At 40.6% G+C, this 24,326-nt stretch overlaps 1 protein-coding gene across 5 annotated transcripts in view; it reads left to right on the top strand.

Moving 5' to 3' along the window:
• Positions 1–24,326, top strand: part of SLC4A10 (solute carrier family 4 member 10) — a 285,654-nt gene that overhangs the window by 60,597 nt on the left and 200,731 nt on the right. For 4 of the 5 annotated variants that reach the window (XR_014713600.1, XM_084643434.1, XM_084643431.1 and 1 more), the window contains exon 1: positions 6,123–6,282. The exons of the other annotated variant lie outside the window; for it this stretch is intronic. Coding sequence is in view for 3 of the 4 variants with exons in the window: in XM_084643434.1 (XP_084499560.1) it covers positions 6,202–6,282 (81 nt within the window). In the remaining variant the exon portion in view is untranslated. Of the gene's footprint in view, positions 1–6,122; positions 6,283–24,326 lie in introns of those variants that run through there. 5 annotated transcript variants of the gene reach the window in all.

Below are 24,326 nucleotides of genomic sequence, written 5' to 3' on the forward strand. Positions count from 1 at the left end.
TTTGGGAGGCTGAGAACAGATCCTGAGAAATCTTAGCAAACATCGGGGGTTGACATCCTCAGGATCCCGCCTCCCTCCAGCCTCTCCGGGGGGGAGTAAATTATCGAACCCTGGATAGTCCCTCCCAATGACTACAGGATATGGGAGTTTAGGAACTACGCCCACGGTCACTCAATGGGGTTTTCCTGAACCTCTATCTCCACTGGGATGGTGGGGTAATGGCTCACGGCCCCATGCATGCACGTCACTGCTATGCGTTTGGCTTGTAGCAGATGACTACTTTTTACCAGCTTACCTGATATGAGGGTGATAGCACGCCCAGAGTCCACAAGCGCTGTAGTCTCTGCTCCATTTATCCTTACTGGCCTGGTGTAATTATGCGGGGCTAATGCGACCCCCACAAGGTGGATGAGGGAGCATGGGACCTCCCAATCCCCCAAGTTACATTGCATAGGCTCCTCGGTGCTGGGACACTGTGCTGCTATGTGTCTCCACTCTCCACATGTATAACATCTATAATTGCTTTTAATCACTCCCCTATCCAAGGGGTTAGGGGGTTTAGTCCCAGGGTTTCCCCCACTCAGGCCAATCCCTTTTTTCTGGGGTCCCCGCTGCTTTTTGGCCCCCCGCCTTCTTCCACCTAGGACTCCCCGGGGGTTTGGCTGCCCAACCTTCCAGGGTTGGGGTCGGGTGCTTGCTTTGAAAGGGGCCTTCCTTGGGTAGTCGGGTCAGTTCCCTGGCTGTCATCCGTCTTTCTACCAGCGTGATCATCTCATCGTACGTGGACGGATTGTTCTGGCCTACCCATTTGCGGAGATCTGGTGGCAGTCCCCGCACGTAATGGTCTATGACCAGGGTCTCCAAAATCTCCTCCGGGCTGCACACCTCGGGCTGTAACCACTTCCATGCGAGGTGTATGAGGTTGAATAGCTGGGACCTCAGGGGTTTGTTCTCCTGGTATTTCCACTCATGGAACCTCTGGGCCCTTACCGCTGCCGTTACCCCTGATCGTGCTAGGATCTCTGCCTTCAGACGGGTATAGTCAGTGGCATCCGTGGCAGGCAAGTCAAAGTAGGCCTTCTGGGCCTCTCCACACAAAAAAGGGGCGAGAATGCTGGCCCACTGCTCCTGGGGCCACACCTTACGCTGAGCAGTCCTTTCGAATGAGAGGAGATATGCCTCTATGTCATCTCCCAACATCATCTTTGGCAGACAACCAGTGGCCCTCAGGGTTCGCGTCCTGTCGGACCCCCGGGCCTGGGTGGTGAGGATCTTCAGCTGGTCCATCACCTTTCTCAAGAGGGCACGATCTTGGGTTGCCTGGCTCACCAATAATTGATTGGTTTCCTGGTGTAGCCACATAGACTCCTGTTGTGCCATTGCCTGAACCCGGGTGGCCTCCTGCTGGGCTGCCGTGGCTTGTACCAGAGCTCTTACCACCTCCTCCATTGTGGTACAAAGCAAACAAATAAACAAAAAAACAAAACCCAAAACCCCAGTGCACTTTTTTTTTAAACCTCTTTCTTCTGTCACGCTGTGAATGAAATCCCACTTCTCACACCAGTTGTGACAAAGCTCTGTCCTTGCCTCCGTGTGACCCACGTTTCCTGGCAGATTTTGCTAGCCTCAGAGGCTCACTGTGACCCTCCACATAACCCTTCTCTCTCTAGAGACAAGGGTCACAGTCTACTGAGCCATTTTCATCATAAGCCAGCGAGGGGGGTGAGGAGAAGTTATCCTTCTTTGCACAGTCTCTGTTGTCTCCCAGTCTCAGTGATTAATCGGAAAGAAGCTTGCTGAATTTTAGAGGGTCATGTCAGTGGATTATGTACATGAAAAGATCTGTTATATTCTCTTACATGTGCCTATGCAGCCATCGGTCTCAATATGATATTTGTGCAGCAGTAAATTTGTAAATGGCAGCAGCTGATTGTATGATCTCGTAATGCTGCATTGTGTTATAAAAAGGGTGAGATGTTTTCCCTTGACTCAAACGATTCTGTGCTGAGAATGTGTTCACATTTTATATCAAGTAAAGAAGAGTTGTTGTTCTGTTCACATTGTGTTGCAAGTCATCCTGCCAAAATAATCCTCTTCATCTCTTTGAATATTTTAATATATCCCATTTGCCACAGTTCTAGTGGACTGATTTGGTTGAAAGTGAATTCTATATTATTTTGTAAGAACTTTACAAATGTCCTGTTTCCGTAATCTTAGTTATACTTAAAATGAAATCCTCATTACTGAGAATCCAAATAGTGTTTTTAACACTATATTCATAATATACATACATAGGATCAGAAACTGAGCTGTAGCCAAGGAACGCTTGGCAAGGCTCAATGGATATGTCTACACTGCAAGTAGACACCCACGGCTGGCCTGTGTGAGCTGACTTGGGCACCTGGGACTTGGGCTAAGGGTCTGTTTAACTGCAGTGTAGACATTTCGGCTTGGGCTCCAGGCTGGGCTCTGGGACTCTCCTTCCTCGCAGGTTCCTAGAGCCCAAACTCCACCCGAAGTCCAAATGTCTACATCTCAATTAAGTGGCCTTTTAGCCCGAGCCCTAGAAACCTAAGTCAGCTGGCATGGGCCAGCCATGGGTTTTTAATTGCAGTGCAGACATACCCAGTGGCGGTTGAGGAAGAGGTGGTATTGTTTTAAGCCACTTTGCACTTCACCAGTCTTGGCCTGATCTGGTCTACTAGTGCAGTTTAGAGCAGCCTCGAGGCTCCCCTAAGTTGCACCAGTTGTCAGTGGCTGTTATAGCAGCCAGGGATCTCAAGACATAGGGCCATATCAGATAAGCCCCTTCGATAGCCATGCCCCCTGCCCCATCTTCACAAAGCATAGGACCTGCAATAGTAAGTCTCATAAGGATCCCTATATGGTCCTTTTGTGGCCAGTGATGCTACCTTTAGTACTACTTTATTCTGGGGGAGTGGTACGGAGCTGCCTTAATGCGGACCAGGGTCTGGCCCATTGCGTGCTATAAAACAGTTAACGTTTAGAACAAAAAAAATTCCTTCCTTAAAGGTAAACTTGCAGTATTCATGGAAGATACCATTTTGCTGTTGTCCGTCATAATATGAATACTTCATGCCAAAGCTGATTAACTGGAAGTTGCTAAGAGCAATTACTGTAACTGAAAAGTAAAACAGTTAAAGTAATGGAGTAGAATGGATTTGGGTGACTTAATTTAGAAACCATTTACTTCTGGCTGAAGTTTCTTACTATTTAGTGGTAAAGATGGGAAGCTAAATTCCGCCCAATGGCATGCAAGCCATTTGAGTCAATGGAATTACATCAGGGATGAATTTAGCCAAGTTGTATTTATTTAAAACTTGGTAATATGTAGCCAATTGCAGTATGTTTAGAAAACATTCTGAGGGAATATTCCTGTATTTTCAGGCAGAAGAACTGCATGAACTAATAGTAGTTTCCAAATGCCATGAATAACTTAAATTATTCTGTGGCTTTAGAATTCAGGAACGAGCTAGGAAATGATAACTTCACAGTTTGTCAGCTGTGTTATATGTTCTCTTTAATTCTGAGTAGGGCTGTCAAGCAATTAAAAATTAATTGCTATTAATTGCATGATTAAAAAAATTAGTCGTGATTAATTGCACTGTTAATAATAGAATACCATGTATTTAAATATTGTTGGATGTTTTCTACATTTTCAAATATATTGATTTCAATTAGAACACATAATACAAAGTGTACAGTGCTCATTTTATATTTATTTTTTATTACAACCTAATACAAGTAGTGTAGTGCAATCTCTTTATAATAAAAGTTGAAGTTACAAAAGTAGAATTATGTACAAAAAAAACTGCATTCAAAAATAAAACAATGTAAAACTTTAGAACCTAGAAGTCCACTCAGTCCTACTTCAGCCAATCACTCAGACAAACAAGTTTGGTTACAATTTGCAGGAGATAATGTTGCCCATGTCTTGTTTACAATGTCACCTGAAAGTGAGAACAGGCTTTTGCATGGCACTGTTGTAGCCGGCATTGCAAGATATTTATGTGCCAGATGCCCTAATGATTCATATGTCCCTTCACGCTTCAACCACCATTCCAGAAGTCATGTGTCCATGCTGATGACGGGTTCTGCTTGATAATGATCCAAAGCAGAGCGGACCAATGCATATTCATTTTCATCATCTGAATCAGATGCCACCAACAGAAGATTGATTTTCTTTTTTGGTGGTTCAGGTTCAGTAGTTTCTGCATCGGAGTGTTGCTCTTTTAAGACATCTGAAAACATTTTCTACACCTTGTCCATCTCGTATTTTGGAAGGCACTTCAGATTCTTAAACCTTGGGTTGAGTGCTATATCTATCCTTAGAAATCTCATATTGGTACCTTCTTTGAGTGTTGTCAAATCTGCTGTGAAAGTGTTCTTAAAACGAACATGTGCTGGGTCATCATCCGAGACTGCTATAACATGAAATACATGGCAGGATGTGTGTAATACAGAACAGGAGACATACAATTCTCCCCCAAGGAGTTCAGTCACAAATTTAATTAACACATTTTTTTTAACGAGCATCATCAGCATGGCAGCATGTCCTCTGGAATGGTGGCTGAAGCATGAAGGGACATATGAATCTTTAGCGCATCTGGCACGTAAATGCCTTGCAACGCCAGCTATAAAAGTGTCCTGCAAATGCCTGTTCTCACTTTCAGGTGACATTGTAAATAAGAAGCAGTCAGCAATATCACCCATAAATGTAGACAAACTTGTTTGTCTTACCAATTGGCTGAATGAGAAGTAGGACTGAGTGGACTTGTAGGCTGTAAAGTTTTACATTGTTTTGTTTTTGAGTGTAGTTATGTAACAAAAAAAAATCTACATTTGTAAGTTATTCTTTCATGATAAAGAGATTGCACTACAGTACTTGTATGACGTGAATTTAAAAATACTATTTCTTTTGTTTATTATTTTTACAGTGCAAATATTTGAAATAAAAATAATATAAAGAGAGCAGTGTACACTTTGTATTCTGTGTTGTAATAGAAATCAATATATTTGAAAATGTAGAAAAACACCCAAAATATTTTAAAAATTTCAATGGGTATTCTATTGTTTAACAGTTCTATTAATCATGATTAATTTTTTTAATTGCAGTTAATTTTTTTGAGTTAATGGCATGAGTTAATTGTGATTAATTGACAGCCCTAATTCTGAGAAATGACATTTTGTCCTTGTCGTTGTTCCTAACTCAGTATCCGTCTTAATGTTAATCTATCGGTAATTGTTTCATAACTGTCCTGCTGTGCACTGCTATAAAATAACTAAAATATGTGTATTATAATATATAGTTAGAATACTATGGTGTATTGTCAATGAATTTTTTAAAATTACTGAAAGGGCATTGTAAGTCTTGCTGTCTTGAAAGGTCTATAGGAACTAAACAAATCCAGATAAATGATTGTTTTGTTTGGTATCAAAACACATTTTTACTGTCATAATACTGGCATGTTTTCAAGGCATGCTGTTTTCTGGGCTGTTAACATGGAACAATGCAGTGAGCATGCAAATTCTTGAAAAGAAACACAAAAACTATTTAAGCAAGAAATATTTTTAATTTAATGCAGCCTGCAATTTGTAAATTTTATATAAAAAGGCTATTTAAGTGCCACAGAGGTATTTAATGCTTTGCTGCTTTTGAATTGTTTATGATCTTTCTGGTAATTTTCCCTTGGATCACATTTTGATGCTTCTTCTGGATAGCAATATTGCTTGTTGAGAAGTGGTCATGCAAATAAAATTTCATAACCTGGATATGTCACATTTGCTGTTCGCTAATGTGAACTGGGTTGCGTAATATCGGTCTCCTTTAGCTGACCAGATATAAAAATAAAATCCATAATGGCACTCTAGTTTTTGTAGTAACGCAAGTGAAGAGGTGAAGGATGTGGCTTGCTCTGTTTGGATGATGCAGGATTGCTTTAAGCAGTAAGCTTACTGTTTTCAGATAGCATTAGCAGCATCAGTGATATAGCTGTATCAGTCTCCTTGAATACCGGATGCCTTTGATCTCACAGGGGAAACTATATTTAAGATCTGATTTCTTGATGGCAATGACTTCAGCAGTTATTGATGGACAGATCGTCTGTTGATGCTTTCTTCACTAGCCTACAAGATGCTGAGAGAGAGATGGCTATGTGATGTTCTTTTATAAGATAGGAAATGCAATCTTTGAGGGTTTCTGGAAATAGAAAGGTCATGCAGCTTGGAACCGGTGAGCCATTCCAGTCTCTAAGTCATCAGGTATGACCTCATGATTTATACAGTACTAATTTCTAGCATAGTGTTTGTTTTTCAGTGGTAGGCTATATTAGTTTGTGTTACTGTTTATTGTTGGATTTGCTACAGGATTTAGAGGATAGACTATTTACCTAATACATAAGCAAACCAAATATTTTTTGGAATTTAACATGCAGTTAATTGCCAGTGGACTAGCATAAGAGTACTGATTATATTTTAAATATGAATTTTAGTACATATATAATTTTTTCCAGTTCAAACTTGGTAAAAGAGGTTATAGCTTTTGATATAACAAAATATAGAACAAGAGGATGGTACTGCATTTTATGTTGCATTATCTTTCCATGGCACCTTTACACCGAATTGTTAACTAATACTGTACATCACTCTTACGAAAGCACATTGTAAATCAGTTGTTTTACTCACCATGGCAGGTTATTTAAAATAGTTTATCACATTGTGTAATGGGTCTGAGTTATTCTGCAAGAAGAGATCTTCGCTTTATGTTGCACTAACAGGTTTTTGCTCTATTTCTGGTCAGTTTTAAGAATAGAAGCTCATTGAAAATGAAAGCAAAAGTTGGCAAACTACCTCTCACTTCTAATTATTAGCGTTGGTGAGTAATAATTATACTAATGGCCTGAAAAACAGAGGTGATCAATAATTTAAATATTTAGAATTTTCCCAAAATGTAATTAAAATGTACTTTAATATGCTATAGCATTTTATTTTTTAATCATTATCAACCTTATTGAAAGGGTGTTAATATTGGGCTTATTAATATACTGTGGAGCCAGATAATAAAGCCTAACTATGTAAATGAAAGCAACTGGGATGGTACGTTATGTAAGGTTTTTAATGCAGCAATAATAGCCTATTTTTATGTGCTGGACACAAAATGAAATTGAAAATACTGTAATCAGCTTAGCTGTGTTCCTTACAAATGGTGGATAAGAGTTGTGGAAAGGAGTTCAATTTTGGGCATCCTGTATACAGTTTAAGGAGATTATATTTGAAATTATGAGATGTTTATTTTTACAAATTATATTTAGCCCCATTTTAGCAGATTCTAGCTTTTTCCCCCCAGAAGATTTCCATGGAAACATATTTGGTTATATGTTTTAAAAGCTACACTCAAAGTTGAAGGTAATGTGAAATGCTTCCTGTTACCTGCTTTACCCTCGGCCCATGACAGTTTTCACATATAATTGGAGCCCAATTTGGCAGAAATAGTAGGTATTTCCTGACCTCAAAGCACAGGATTAAATGATCAAGGATTTAAAATGTTGTTTTATGTTTCAAAAATGTAAATATGTAAAATGCACAAGGCATTTTCATTATTCTTTTGGTCTGGATTTTGCAATTAAAAGCATATTCCAATTTCCCCATAGTTTAATGACAGTCAATTGGAAATGTGTGCTGCAGAACACAGAAGAGGTCTAAAACTCCAGCACGTGCAGGGAATTGATTCAGTTAAAGTGGCTGTCACATCATTTTTAATTAAAAACATATTTTTAAACAATATTCTACTTACTGATACTGACTATAATTTATAGGTTTCCCAGTCTACTTATCCAGCTTATGTTCTTATTAATAATAGGGAAGATTGCCATCCTCTTAAGCTTGAGTAGTTTTGGAATGATTTAACTATACCTTCAGTTGCTACAAGACTTGTTTAATCTGTTAGAATTTATTTTCAGTATTTTAATGTATTAGTCACAATGAGTACATTCTGTTTCTTGGCATTGCTGTGAAATTCCTGAAAGTATTGGTTTCATGGTATTTTGGTGCTTTTCAGTGTTTTCAAGACCTTCTCAAAGGGACCAAATCACCCAAGCTTCTTTGTTCTTTTATACAACTGTAACTTAAAATGTTGATATACCTATAATTTTGGACCTGCTCCTATGATCCTCCTTGCTCAGGTAAAACTCTTTCACCTTGATGGGAGTTTTGCCTGAGTAAGAACTGCAGGGTCATGCCCTTTCATAGAACTGGATCCTATTTCATCAGAAAAAGAAAACATTTCTATTAGTTCTTCGGGGCAGAGACTGTCTCCTTACTATGTGTTTGTACAGCACCTAGCACAATGGGGCCTACTCTTGGCTGGAGCTCTAGGTACTGTGGTTGTAAAAGTAATAATAAAATATTAAAAAATGTAATACATGAATTTAAGGGGTATACTGCATCCAACTGAATCTGCAAGGGGTAATAAAGTGGCAGATTGTAATTACTTGAGCTAGAATTTGTGTAGGACACTAGGATTGACATGCTACCTCTTTTAAAAAGTGCCATGGAATTATTAATGATCATAGGTGCTCAAGATTGTGGTCTCATTCAAAGACAATCCAGCAGTTTAGGTGCTAAGAAGGTGCTTTCTTGGAGAATCAGAAGGCAACAAGCCATAGAAGTACATTTAGGAAGAGCAGTTCATTTTTGGGACAACATACAGCAGCAAGATGTGTATATGTAGGCTTGAGATTTGGGATCTCTACAATGTGATTTGAATAGTTAAACATAGAGGAGCCACATTTGCTTGAAAAGATAAAGGGTGAAAATCTGCTGTCAGATATACCAGTGTAACTTTGGCTTAGTTGAAGTTAATGGAGTTACATTGATGTAACCAAGAGCAGAATTTGGGCCATCGTTTATAATGGCCATACTTTTTTTAAACAATGAACTTGTTCCAAACATCAATAACTAAAGAATGCTATCCTAAGGAGAAAAGAGCACTTGTCAATATGACTTCCACTAGGCACACTGCTGCAACTGCAAGCCATGCATGCATTTTATTAATCATTATGATTTTTCTGTCTATTAATATTTTGTTTATAACACTAGAACTCATAGGAGTGCTAGTCATGGACCAAGACCCCATTGTGCTCTGTACAAACACAGAGCAAAAAGACAGTCCCTGCTCCAGAGGGTTTACAATTCTGAGTTCTATAGATCCCCCGGTTCCCCTCCCCCCGCCTTTTTTTTTAAGGGAATCATCTTGTAGAAATTATCTTGGCTTTTTGGACTGAACAAGTCCCAGAAGATAAATGAATGCTTGGAAATGCTCAATGGCCATAGAAGAGTAGAATGTTTGCAGAACGGTTTGAGGGAGAGAGCGGTCTCTTCCTTTATCTACTAACTTCTCATCCCTCCACAACTTGCTATGTTGAATCTGCTTGCTTCCCCTTTCAGCCCCTGCAAGATCTATAAGAGTGGGCATTCTGGTGCAGAGACAACCAGTTCCCAACTCTTACCTGGAAGTAAAGGCAGTGTGATGTACTATCTATTCCAGTCTGCTGTGGCTACTGGAAAGGGTTCCCTAACTGGAGGTTTGCTGAGGATTGCCTTCCTCCTCCCTTTCTCAGCAAGAAAGAGCACACATCCTTAAACACGTACTGCATAGTTTTCACCCATATCTGTTTACATAACTTGAAGATGGGCATTTTAAGGTTGGCTTCTTTGTCACTGACAAAGGAGCCAATATGGTCAAACACTTAATTGACACATGGGGCAAATGCTCATAGGAATAGCTATCATGTGGAATGGGCAGATTGTATGAGAATAGCACGGTATTATTACAGCTCACCATTTACTTACACTCTCTCTCTCTCTCAGCTGCCATTTTTCACTTCATTGCAGCAGTTTCTTACCCTCTGAGAGCCATGCTCCTTAGTACAGATTTTTGGTAATGGTGGGACATCACTAGGGTGAAAGGGAACTCCTGGCTGAGTTCTGCAAACCGCAAAACTTGAAACTAGAAGGCATAAGCTCCTTTAGGACTGAATTGGAGGCACTCAAGCCCCTCCTGGGCCTGACCCACCCCACTGGGCTCTCATCCTGTTGAATGAGGTGTTCACCTTCTCCTCAATCATCAGAGCAACTGCTTGGCCCCTGACTTCCACTGTTCAGCTCTGTATTCTTCCCCTTGCAAACTTGCTGACTAGGGAGTCTCAGTCTCTTGCTTGATCAGCTTCCTCTCTCCTGAAGGACACCTGTCTTCACCACTCCCCCCAGGAGATGCTTGTCCCGTCCCCTTGTCCAAATGAGCCTACCATAAACTGTACTGAGCTGGACCAGCAATTTTACCTGTCTTCATAATGGACTCTATCAGCACCTTTACCTACTGCACAGATTCCTGTTCTGTCCTTCAGGAGGTGAAACACTCTCCTACTAACTCCTGAATCCTCTCAACTCTAGCAAATGTAGGTATCAGTATCTTCACACCATCCATGTGAGAGGTAGTCCTGTGTGGGGAGTCATCAATGCAGAATTCACTCAGCTCTCCTGCTGTGGGTGGGATGTTCCACTCCTCTGAGTTTTTTCAGTTCCATGGATGGTGCCCCGGGGAGAATTAGTACCATGGCAGTATCCACCCTTTCATCTTATGGTCACCAGCACCACTCAGAAAGGTCATCAGACACTATTGCAACAGAATACAGCACCTGTGAATGTTTCCTGTGCAAACAGCTGGTTATGTTTAGCTCAGCGTAACAGGCATACCACAACAAACACTATAGCAGGCTGTGAAGTCCTCACTGCAGGCCCAAATCCAGTGTAGTATGGAGCATCTGTTGAATACCTCTAAATTCCACAGACAGGTATGCCTCATCAGTTACTTGAACAAAAGCAGGCTCTACGTCATATGAATGGAAGAAAGATACCCTTGTAGTTAAGGCAGAAGAGCAGGAGGACTTGGGTTCTTCACGTTTCAGTTGTGCCACAGATTTCCTGTATGACCTGTTCGGAGGCTAACCTTAAATTTGTTAAAGCACTTTGAGTTGCTGAGAGGGATGGAAAATGCTAAAGGAAAATACTGTATTGATATATCACTGTACTATGAGTACCCATATGTGGTATACACATGCTGAAATTAGCAAGGTTCATATTTCAGGACATAGACACTTGATTGTGTTATTATGCCACTGTGTTTGGCTCTTGATGGAAGCACTACTGAGAGTGGTAGGCCTCTTTTGACTGCAGCACACACAATCTCAGTGACACTGCAGCATCACTGATCTGAATAATTTCTGCAGTGCATATTCTCCAGCCTTGCATGTCTTAACTGTTGTAGCAGGCAAAACAGGATACTGAATATGTCCTAGATCCCTGCTGAGGCTGCTGCTATTGTGCATGATCTGGGTATAAGTCAGCACATTCAGTCTGTATCTGCCTCTGACAGAACAGATTATCTCTTTCCTGGCGCTGGATCCTCACTTTGAATGTGCGGGCTGCATCTTTGTGCTAAACTACTGTGCTGAGGAACGTCAGCACTATTACTGTGTTCTAAAATATGGGCTATCATGTGGGAGAAGAGGAGGAGGGGAGACAGCATAGGCAGTAGGATAGTCCAGTGAGTCATCACAAGAGCCTAGCAGCCATGAGAGATTCACTCATGACTAGTAGCATTCAAATTCTTTCCAAGAGAGGAGCTAGAGCTGATTGAAAAATGGAAGAAAAACAGTGAAAATTCCCCTCCCCCCCCCCCCCCCCCCACATTTCAACCAGTTGTAGGGAGTTCCCTGTCTAATTTTCCCTCCAGGATGATGTGAAATGAGACCCATTTTGAATTATATATGGATGAAGACTGAAAATACTTATCCTGTAAGCCTATCTTTTGTATATGAGCCTCTAAGCTACAGTTAAACTCTTCACCTAATCAACTGACACCAGGTAAAGCGTAAGGCAAGTTACAACATAACAAGCAAACCCCTGCACCGGCCTGGGCAGCACGAATACCATCACTAGGGCTCCATAATAGGGTAGGGTTCCTCTTGTAAGGGTTCCACTTGCAAGACTGGGTCCTAAGGCTGGAGTTTCATTGGTAGGAATGGCTTAATTGCATTAACATATATTCTGAAAAGTATTGATTCCAATCCATTCCTTTAGCTTGTGTGTGTTGTTAATGGGTTTTTGTATGTCTGCATAAAAATCTTCAATAAATTGAATATAAATTAATAAACTCATTAGCATTGGGCTGTCAGGAGAGAGAGGGATGAAGAGAAAGAATGTGAGAAACTGTGGCTCAGTTTTGTAGCAGAGAAGTCTTTTTTTATGTACACATTAATCTATACGGTGAGGAGATCAATGGGGAAAAGTTTTTCAAAAAATGTCTAAAGTTTTACAAGCCTCCAAATCTCACTAGCTGTACCCAAGCCTACTTTACATTTTCAGTCAGTGCAGTCGGCTGAATGTTGTTGGATCTGCTGCATTTGCTGTATCATTTGGGACCTTTCATGATACTCCATGGGATTTGCTGACATTTCTCTAGCAGTAAATAGATAATTTATGCTGTGTATATTGGAATCATAAGGTGTGAATTTTCATAATTTTCACGAATTTTCTACACGTTTTGTTCAATCCTTCCTACTAAATTGGCTTAGCTTTAAAAATGAAAGTTTGAGTCATTCGTCCTTTATGTAGACTGGGGTCCTTGGAATTTATATTTTGTAAAAAATGCTTTGAAATAATGGATGATTTAATTTCAAAAACAGCTACTAAACCTCACACAAGCTTTTTTCATAACTTTTCTACTACAGAAATTTACTAGGCAATACTACTGTTTATAATTTTTCTGTGCATTTAGGAACCCTCATTTTCAGTGGTTACTATAACATGCTTTCCATACTTAATTTTCTGATCTGAATTTTCTTCACAGAGAAATGTTTTAAACCTTACATTTATTTTCATTAACAAAAATGCAAGAATCATTACCTTTTTCAGATTTAATATACTTAGTTGGCCAGACTCTAAGCTCCACATATGAGTTAGCCAATAATATGAACTGTTTGAAGTGTTGTTGTTACAATGTTGATCCCAGGAGATGAGAGAGACAAGGTAGGTGAGATATTTATTTTTACTGGGCCACGTCCTATTGGTGGAAGGTACAAGTTTTTGAGCTTCACAGATCTCTTCTTCAGAACACTCTTCTTCCTGCCCCAGAGCTGAAGAAGAACTCTGTATCTCAAAACGTTGTACCTTCCACCAGCAGAAGTTGGTGTAATAAAAATATTATCTCACCTACCTTTTGTGTCTTATAATAGGAGCTGTACTTTTCTAGGCCTTGATATTCAGAGGAAGGATATTTCCAGTGGTTAGGGCACTATTCTGAAACTTGGGCTCAATTTCTTGCTCTGTCACAGACTTCCTGTGTGACTTTTGGTAAATCATTTAGCTTCTTTGTGTCTCAGTTCCTCATCTTAAAATGGGGATAATAGCACTTCCCTCTTCGAGGTGTTGTTAATACATTGAAGATTGTGAGGTGCTCAGATACCAAATTTGAGTGGTAATGGAGCCATATAAGTACCCAAGATTGACATATTCAAGTCCCCGCACTGCCTGATTTGAAGCAGGGAACACTGGGCTATCGAGTCAGCCTGTCTCTCTCTCTGGTCCCATGAATATTTAAACATTTATACAAAGTGGAACAGCTCCAACAGGAGAGACCGACTCAATAGCCCAATGGTAGAACACTTACCTGGGATGTGGGATTCTCATGTGAGTGACCTAATCACCAGACTATTAGCTATTCATGGGTGGGTGATTGCTGTTCTCATTTTTTTTTTGCAAAAATAATTCTAAAGATCTTAGTTTCATTCCCCAGTGGAATGAAAACAAATTCTGAAACCTTGGAACTGTTTTCTGGCCAAGTGCTTTGCATAATTGAGATCTTCTAAAGTAAACTTCTGTTTAAAAAGGGTTTCCTATCTGGGAGGAACAAGTCAGAAAAGAATAGGAATGATTGTAGACAGCAAATGAAATCGGCAGTTCACTCGCAATGCAATGCAATCATTAGAAAATGTTACCCTGAGAGGTAAAAAAAAGTGTGTTGGGGAGATTATAAACTTTCATATGGTTGCTTCTGGAATATTGCATACAGTTTTGAAAGGTATAGAAAATCTGCAAAAAATACACAGTAGGGAAAACTGAATTGTTCATCGAGGTTGCCTAACTATTTCCCACATCTTTAGCCTTAATAAGGACTCTGAGAAGAATCTAGACTATGGTTATTGAGACTTTTTATTAATCTTTTCTTTTGTGGCTCTGATTTCTTCCAGTCTGTCTTCCACCTCACCAGAAATGCGTCTCTGTGGCAGTTGACCCATTAAGCTCCTCTGCAAAAGCTTTAACAGAGAATTAATTTGCCTTTTTAGCCATGTTTACATCATCTTCTGAAAATAATTAACCCTGTAATCTCTTAGAGGCTTTATTGTTTCACTCACTGACCTTTTTTATGTTCACAAAAATCTCCAGTCACTAATCACTAGTTTAATCTTCCTTTCATTTTTCTGTTTTTGACTTACTATATTATACATGTTTATGGGTCTCTTCTGTAATCAAGCTGAAAATGTAACAACATCTAGCACAGATTTGGAGAGGAGGTCAGATCACTTCATTCAAAGCTCTCCAGCTTTTGAATTCTTCTGTAGTGAATTTGCTGTCCCGGCTCAATTAAAAATAATGGATGAGAAATGAATAAAGTTGAGAGTAATCATGAACTGTAAAGCTGTCAAATGAATAACAGTATCTGGTGGGGTAACTGTGGACAGGGCTAGAAATGGGATCTTATACTATTGAAAAAAAGAAGAGTTCTTAGTTTTCATAGAAGTATAGCACTTGCTACTTGCTTCTAGCCTAGTGAGTGAAAGCTGAATGGATTCTGGTGGGGTAGTTGGCTGTTTCGCTGCCTATTTAGGGTGAATCCTGGGTGAAGGTGAAGGGGCAAGCCACCTGCTTGCCTTATGAAAGTGAGACCAATTGCTGAAAGGAGGAGAGGGGATGCACCTTCATTTTATTTCTCTCCTCTTCCGTCCCCTAAGAAAACTGTGCCACTTCAATTAGGAAGTGTGATTGTGCTGGAGTATTGGAGAGGGCAGGGTTTTAGGGGTCATGTTGGAAGAGACGGTTCTGAGAGAGTCTTTAGACACACTTTTTCAACCTTATGAAAGGGTTGGGGTGACTTCTGTTTGAAGGATGGGCAAAGGTTCAAACTGTTTTTTTTATTTTCATTGAACTGGTTTCCTGTTCCTACTTCTACTTATTTTCTGAGTTTGCTCAGGTTTGAGTTGTGCCCATTCTTGTGTTCCCTGTAGAGACTCATTATATGCAACTTTTAACTTTGGGTTTTCCCCCCACCTTTTGGTCAGCAGCAACTTTAAAGCATATGTAGTGCCAAATCCTTGGCTGCTTCCACCCTTTGGAACTTCATTCGCTTCAGTGATGTTGCACGGGGTGTAAGATAGGGCAAATTTGATCTCTTCTTTTTGGGAACTCTTATTGGGGTGTGTATGTGTGTGTGAAAATATATATATGTTTATTTTCCCCAAGATCAGCAGTTCTTGCTTATTTCCCTACTGATCTTGCCAAGTGATTTTCGTTGTGCCTTGTCTTACTTTTGTGTATTTCACCTGAATAGTAGGGTTGTATTTAGAATTCTTAACATGGAAGGCCTCCATTTGTCATTCTGCTTTATTAGTGTAACTCCCACAAGGTGTAGAGAGCATGGCTCCTTTAAAGCCTTATCCTGAGGCAGAGGAAATGCTGATGTTTCCATAAAGTAGTAGTCTGGGGTGTGACGAGAGGGGGAGCAACAGGGTGTGCGTGTCTGTAGCTTCAGACAGAAGGGCTGCAGCAAGCCGGCCTTGACATAGTGAAGCAGCTGAGAACCTGCCCAAAGCCTGGGAGGGACAGAGCTGTCTGCTGGGGATGCCCCAGGACAGGACCCAGGAGGAGCAGTGTGCCAAGGAGGAATCACCTGAGAAGGACAAACCAGAGCCAGACCCAGTATCACTGTTGCCCAGAGTGACCTAGCATTGGGAATCAAGAAGGTGGTTGTAGCCAGCTAAATGGGGAGGTTGTTGCTCTGTGTGGGTTTGCAGAGAGTGGCAGAAGAGGGCACCAGATGGGTTTGTTGCAGTAAGTTTACTGGTTCCTGGTGCTGAAGATGACCTGGAGAACCCAAGACTCCCTGCTGGACTTGAACTCTGCTCAGCATTCCTGAGCTCTGAATCTAGAGGCATTCTCGGTGTTTACCTTTTCATATTGTGGTACCACTGGGCCTGTGGGTCCATGTGTTAGATGTCTCCCTGTTTTACTACTCCCCCCTCTTCTCTGCTGTTGATGGCAAACGTCTCATGATATTATCTGATTTCTTGAGACTACCACCATTCAGAGCCAAACTCTTGCAAGAATACCTGGGAGAGCTCAGCACCCTTGAATCCAGATGCAAATAGCTACCTTGATTTAGCCATGAACCCAAGACCTATCTAATCTGTATTGGAATGCTACCCTGTTCAACCCTAGAAACAAGTGTGCACCAAAATTAAAAAAAACCAACACCCCCTCCCCCAGGTACGTGCACATTGTGGACTGATTTGTTCTCCATAAGAGTCATGTCTGGCCTCTTAAATTTATCTGCTGCGCTATGGCACTGCTAAATGTCTGTGCCTCTGACTCCTATGTGTGCACGTCAGTGACTCTAATAACATCTCTGATTATCAATGTGACAGAGAATGGATGTACTCAGCTGGCATCTTTTCTCGGAAGTGAAGTTAAATCCTAAAGCTTTCATTTTGGTAGAGAAAATCTTTGACCCCCATGTGGAACACTATAATATAGCCTCAGTTGGGAACCAAAAGCTCTGTCATGCTGCCCCATAGAGCTGTGGTTCAAAATCCATCAGCTGACCTATCCCAAAACTATAGTTAGAGCTATTGTTTTCAATTTTGTGCTTTAAAACAAGATATATGCCATCATGTGCCAGCAATGCCCCTCTGCCATGTACATTGGTCAAACTGGACAGTCTCTACGTAAAAGAATAAATGGACACAAATCAGATGTCAAGAATTGTAACATTCATAAACCAGTCGGAGAACACTTCAATCTCTCTGGTCACGCGATCACAGACATGAAGGTCGCTATCTTAAAACAAAAAAACTTCAAATCCAGACTCCAGCGAGAAACTGCTGAATTGGAATTCATTTGCAAATTGGATACTATTAATTTAGGCTTAAATAGAGACTTGGAGTGGCTAAGTCATTATGCAAGGTAGCCTGTTTCCTCTTGTTTTTTCCTACCCCCCCCCCCAGATGTTCTGGTTTAACTTGGATTTTAACTTGAAGAGTGGTCAGTTTGGATGAGCTATTACCAGCAGGAGAGTGAGTTTGTGTGTGTATGGGGGTGGGGGGGATGTGAGAACCTGGATTTATGCAGGAAATAGCCCAGCTTGATTGTCATGCACATTGTGTAAAGAGTTGTCACTTTGGATGGGCTATCACCAGCAGGAGAGTGAATTTGTGTGGGGGGGTGGAGGGTGAGAAAACCTGGATTTGTGCTGGAAATCACTTTAGATAAGCTATTACCAGCAGGACAGTGGGGTGGGAATAGGTATTGTTTCATATTCTCTGTGTATATATAGAGCCTGCTGCAGTTTCCACGATATGCATCTGAGGAAGTGAGCTGTAGCTCACGAAAGCTTATGCTCTAATAAATTGGTTAGTCTCTAAGGTGCCACAAGTCCTCCTTTTCTTTTTGCGAATACAGACTAACACGGCTGCTACTCTGAAACCAAAAAAGAGAGTTTAAACTGTTATACAGAAGCAACATAGCAAGTAAGGTTTGCAAGGCCAAGAGAATTAGTGGGCTTAAAATAACAAAACAAGCTAGTTAAACACACTCTTCCCCAAACCCGAAGACACTGCAAAACACTTAAAGAGGAATATGCCAGTCTCGCTTGCATACCACACAGTAGCAGAAAAATGAAGCAATTGGTACATAATGCTCTTTGAAGGCCAGAATAACTGTAAACACAGTGCAGACTTGTGATGAGTACCTTGCAGAATGGAACACAATTTTTCTATTCTAAGGCCAGGTCTATACAGGAAAGGTTTGCCAGCACAGCTATGCCAGTATAGCAATACCAGCATCTACACTGGAAGGGCTTGCAACTTATGCCAGCAAAAAGTGCTTTTGCTGGTATAGCTTATATCAGAATGGAATAAACTACACAGGGAAAAAAAAATGTTTTTATGCGGATATAACTGCATCTAGACTAGGATTTTTCCTGATATAGAAAAGTCACAAAAACCACACCCCTAACCTACTATATCACAAAAGTTTCTCGCATAGACCTGGCCCAACTTTAGATCCTAGATTCCTCACTTAGGCCTTGTCTACACTGCACAGTTTTGTCGATGTAAGTTACGCTGACAATCAAAAACTGGTATAAATTGCATTGCTTGTGCATATTCACACAACACTCCTTCTGTCAGCAGAGCGTGTCCACAGTGAGAGCTCTAGCATCGACAGTCAGAGCAGTGCACTGTGGGTAGTTATCCCACCGTGCTACTTGCCACCACCTGCAGCTGGGAGTTGTGGGAAGGCGGAGTGGATCGCAGTACATCGTGGGTGTGGGTTCAACATCCCATGATGCAATTTTTTCCGTCCCATCAATCCATGGGCTTCCAACTGCATTTTGTGGCATTTTTCAATGACCCCCTGTTTACTGTGTGATCCTGCACCGCTCTCTACTGTTGTGGTCACTGTTATGAACACATCATGGATGGTCATGCAGTATATCATGAACTCCCAATCTGAACAGGAATCAGAGTTGCCTGACCCGCTGTGTGCCATGGAAAGAAACAACACCTGGCTTGAAGTGGTTTCCATTATATGCAATGTTTACAGTATGCTTCAATGGCTCTCAGCACCCCCTACCATACAAATTGTTCTAGCACCCCTGCACACTGCAATGCTCCTTCTGCCAACAAAAGTCTCCTGCTTTGCCGACAAAATAAAACCACCTCGAAGAGAGGCACAGAGCTTTTTGTGGCAAAGTTATATTGACAAAGTGTCACTGTAGACACTGTGCTTGGTTATGTCACTGTAAATGGCCTCCAGGAGGTGTTCCACAATGTCCATCCTGACTGCTCTGGTCAGCAGTTCGAATTCTGCTGCCCTGAACCCAGGTACACAGGCATCTGCCCCTCCCCATCTCTGGCTTCTGCATTCTCCCTTGAAACTGCTCTCACCAAGATTCCAAATGACCTCTTCCTAGCCAAATGTCTAGGCCAATTCTCCATCCTCATGCTCCTTGACCTATTGGCTGCATTTGATGCTATCAGCCATATTCTTCTTCTCATAATCCTGTCATCCCTGGTCTTTTTTTGACATTGTTCTCTGCAGGTTCTCTTCCTACCTTCCAGATTACTTATTCAGGGTCTCATTGGGTGGGTAGTGCACATCCCTCTCACTCTCTTTTTCAGTGGGATGTCTCATAGGGCTACATCCTCACTCCCCTTCTCTCTTTCCTCTATACTCCGTCCAGGTAACTCATCCACAAATATGGATTTGACTATCATCTTTATGCTGATGAATCACAAATCTACCTCTTTACTCTGGAACAGTCTTCCTTCATCCAAACTAAAATCTCAGCCCATCCCTCTGACATCTTGGATGTGTAGCCATGAGCTGAAACTTAACATGGCCAAAGCTGAGCTCCTGATTATTTCTGTCTATGACTACCCATCCCCTTTCTCTAATAGGTTGAAACCCAAACAGTCCTGTCTGTCACTCATGTCCTTAATCTTGGGCTGAATCAAAGATGAAGCCACTTTAGACATGGCCTGGATCCGTGGGTCAAAAGTTTGCAGCTGCTTCCTGCACAACATCTTCAAGATCTGACCTTTCCTCTCTCCCCACTCTACCAAAATGCTCATCCAAGTCTTGATCTTCTCCTACTGTCTGGCCTTAATGCCTGAAGTCCATTAAAAATGCTGCTGGTTAAGTTCATCTTCGTAGCTTGTCACACTGACTACATTACCCACTTCCTTTAGTCCTTCCACTGGCTCTACTTCCATAGCATCCGATGCAAACTTCTTGTTCTTACTTTCAAAGTCCTCCACAATTTAGCCCTATTCAAACTATCTTACCACAATCCACCAATTAGCCTTGACTGCCTAATTCTCTGTTTATCCAACAAGGTCTTGTATGCTTTCTCCCATGCTGCCCCAGACAAGTGGGAAAAGGTCCTAGACAAAATCCTTGAAGCTACCCCTTTCTCTTCTTTCAATTTCATCCTCAAAACTCAACTCTTCTGTAATACATAAAGTAACTTACAACCTGATAATGGCTAGGCAGATGGAGAGCTGTGATTATTCATGCTGGCTGGCTAAGAAACTGCACATCCTATTATTATTTACAGATTTTTTTTCCACTGTGTCTTCTCCACTCTGTACCAGCCCAGCCCTCCTATTTGTATCATCCACCTGTTATAGCTTGTCTTTTAGACTGTAAGCTCATCAGGGTAGTGACTGTCATTTATTAGATGTTTGTATGGTACCAAGCACAGTGACCTGCTGGTGATACTGCAGTGTAAATTTTAATAGTAATAATACCCCCACCCTCTGCAAAAAAAACCAAAACACGAAAAACCAGTCCCTGGCCAGCAGAATTTATAGTCTTAAAGACAGGCACATGGAAGACCAGACATACTAGAGGTGATTATTATTATTATTTTATTATTTTATTTACTTTGTGATAGTACTGAGGAGGAGGTCAGGGGCCCATTGTACTAGGCACTGTATAAAGCTATAATAAATGAATGAATAAATTGCTAAAAATCTAATTCTTTTTTTTTTCTGTTTTTTAAATCATAAGGGTTAGTTTAATGGAAAAATGCTTTTTTAAGGAAAGTGAATTGTAGGGGAAGGGTAACTATCTCATACTGACAGTGTGTTCTTTCTAAACCTTAACATTTGTATACGTAAATGTTTCGCTATTGAAAGTAATAATGTAGTGCAGTGGGACTAGCCCACTGTCTTCACAATGGGCCACTAACATCTGAGATCTGGATTTGAACTTTGCAGTTTAGTCCACTTCTAATAAACAATCAGTAAAATAACAACCAGGATATAAAAAATGCTGCATAACTTTCCTCTTCCGAAAGGCCTTTACACCATAAGAACAACACTCATAAACATTGACAAACCCTTAGACCCAAAACCTTAACCAACCAAAACGAACATCCCCAAAACTTCTGAAACAAGTCAATCTAGCAGCCCCTCCCAACAACAATAATAAAACTAAATTAACAAAATTAACCCTCCAAAATGCTATTGCTATTGATTTTATGTAGAAGATGCCAGATGATGGGCAGTAGTATCAAACCCCTAGGTAAATAGAGAGACATAATAGGAACAAGAAACTATAAAAGGTTGGATCATGTCTTCCAAGGTTTGGATGGAGATTCTTCCATCTTTCCCTGGATGTCTGCTAGCTACTTGTGCATCAATTTAATGACATTATCAGAGAATCTCAATGGAAATAACCTCTTTTCCCCAAATAGAATTACTTTTATTCAAAAGCACTCATAAATCATGTATATAACCTGAAAATAAGAGAGCAGAATTTTTTCCCTTATTTCACATGGTTTTATTTGCTGCTCTTGCTCTTTGAAAGATTCTGTTCTGTAATTTCAAATTAGAACGTTATTAACTTCTCATCACTATGTTTTCTGACCCTCAGTTTGTTCTCGTTGGCAAAGATCATGCTTAGACTGGTAGGCTCAGGAAAGTGATGGCTTTTAAACTCTCTGGGTTCCATTAGATAAACAATCCTTCCAAAATAACAGTTCTCTTAGAGCTGGGAAGCCTGACCAGCCTAACATTTGTAGCACACATCCTGTTCTCAGTGGATTCATGTTTACCCTTTATTCCGTGGTAATCCTATTCAAAATCCTGAAACAGTGTATCATAGACTTGTGCTCTCTAATCTCTCTAAACTGTTTAAATCCCTCACTATTTAGTCTCTATTTTGATCACTTTGCCAATATGTTTTGGTTAAGCCTTTGATGTAAAAATTCTTTTTCAATATGTCAGGTTTCCTTGCTTTCTTTGGTGGAAATTGTGCATTTAAGAGAAGATATAGAAGCAACTTCAAATTAGTTTTGAGATTGGTAACTGGAATTCATTGGTATTTGCCTTGTTATTTCACAAAGCACTGTGTTATCTAGTTCACTATTTCATTTATTTCTTTTCTGCTCTTTCTTTTGTTAATTTTGATACCTCTTCATACCTTTGTGCTGGTTATTGTAAATCCTCTCTACAAAATCCTGCTGTTCTTCCTGTTCACTGGTGCAAATGCTAAATTACATTAAAGTTTATTTAACCTTTCTCTACTAGTATCAGCAATGCCATCTTCAGCATGTAGATAAAAATATTTAGTATGACAGCTCTAAGATTTAATTCAGTATTTTGAGCTATTGGAAACAAAGAGGTAAGTAACCATTTTATCCAGCAGAAAAAAATATTTGGTTTCAAAGGGTGTACCTTTCTTCTTGGGGTCCTGTTTTAATGGTGACCCCTTATAAGTTAATAGAATTGCTGAGCTTGCAGACAGTGTTCAGAAAATAGATCACAATACCAACCGCTTACAAGGACTTTATATTGTCCTCTTCTGTCAGTGGAGTGCCTCCTAAATGTCTTCTTCTCTGCCTTTGCCCTCTTAGGTCACACCATAGTTTATAGATGATTTGAGACAGAAGAAGTCAGAGGAGAGATGGTTAGCATGCCAGTGGCAAAAGTCTCATGATAAGTCCGCCTGATTGTGACATAGAGTTTTTATGCTGTGACTCTGTAAGAGGCAAAAAAAGGCGTCTTCATCTCCATTGAAGCAACTGCAAAGAACCATTCTGGGCAGTGGATAGCCTGGTTTTTCCCACTGCTTTTGCTCAGTTAGATTTGAGAGTTTCTTGCTGTTACTTTGTGAGTGATATATGGACCAACATGTCCAAATGTCTTTTAGAGACACATATATCAGTTGAAACTCTAACAGATGACTTAGCATTCACTGAAATGGTAGTGGTGCTGGGGCATTCCAAGCTACATACCTGCAGTTAAACCCATCTCCTTCCTGCCAGCGAACAAGTCCAGCAAGAAAACTCTGGGCTACTTTTTGGTCAACTTTGTCAGTGCCTTCCTTGGAAGGACATGGTGCCAACTCCTCCTCAAGAAAGTTAATGTGAGGCTTCTGTTCTGGTCTTTGTTAATTATTGCGTGCTGTTCAACCTTTATTCCTTGGGAATGATGCTAGAGGCTGTTGTCATAGGCAACTCTGGCACATCTGAAACCCTCTGATTTCATTGACCATCGGCAATCTGGTTTTATCCTTGGGCATGGTACAGAAATGCACTGGTGTCACTAGTCAATGATTTCTCCTGGCAATGGAGGAACATAAAATGTCCATGCTGACATATTTTTTAGATCAAAGATCAGGAAGTATTGTTGACACATCTACAGTTCTTAATAGGAGGGTTCAACCCCTAGTAGGATAACGAGGAAAAACTGGCTAAGATTTCTTAGGCATGATGATGAAACTCAACTTTGTCTCTATCTTGGAATAACTCACTCACTGCCTGAATGAGACTGGGGCTTTGATGAAGGCTTGTTTGCTGACATCAAAACCTGACAGAATTGAAGTATTGGTAGACTGGGGAAAAATACACAAGAATCAGTGAAGATTATATCAGCACCTCAACTGAGGGAATCCATCATTTGTTTTGCATGTTTGCAACTAAATTCTACATAGTTCCTGAATGCTCAGACAGTAACTCTGGCCAAGAACACTTTTCCATGTGTGTCTGGTGAGAAGTGTGTAACCTTTTATTCTGCATGTAGGGCTTGCTATGGTTATCAATGTCTTTATCGCCTCAAGATCATATCACTTTCAGAGCACACTAAAAGCTTGTTAATACACTATACGTTGCCTGTTTATTGAGTGGTGTTTTACATAGGCAGCAGGTTGTGCTGATGGTCTATAATCTGATCACTTTGAGTGGAGTTCAAGGTACCATAAAAGGGAGTGGGACTTCTTGCCAGTCAATAGCTATAGCATTGCCACTAACAATGAAGCACTTGCTTCTTCCTCTTGGTTCTCTAGCAATATAGGACAAAAGAAGTAAGAGAGAAAATTTGAACTTTGGTGGTAGAAATATGAGTAGATTCAGGCAAGTTCCAACATAAAGAATATTTGTGAGCCTATGACCTGGACAAAGAAGAACA

This window comes from Lepidochelys olivacea (genome assembly GCF_965140295.1).
Source record: "Lepidochelys olivacea isolate rLepOli2 genome assembly, chromosome: 11".
Classification (NCBI taxonomy): domain Eukaryota; kingdom Metazoa; phylum Chordata; order Testudines; family Cheloniidae; genus Lepidochelys; species Lepidochelys olivacea.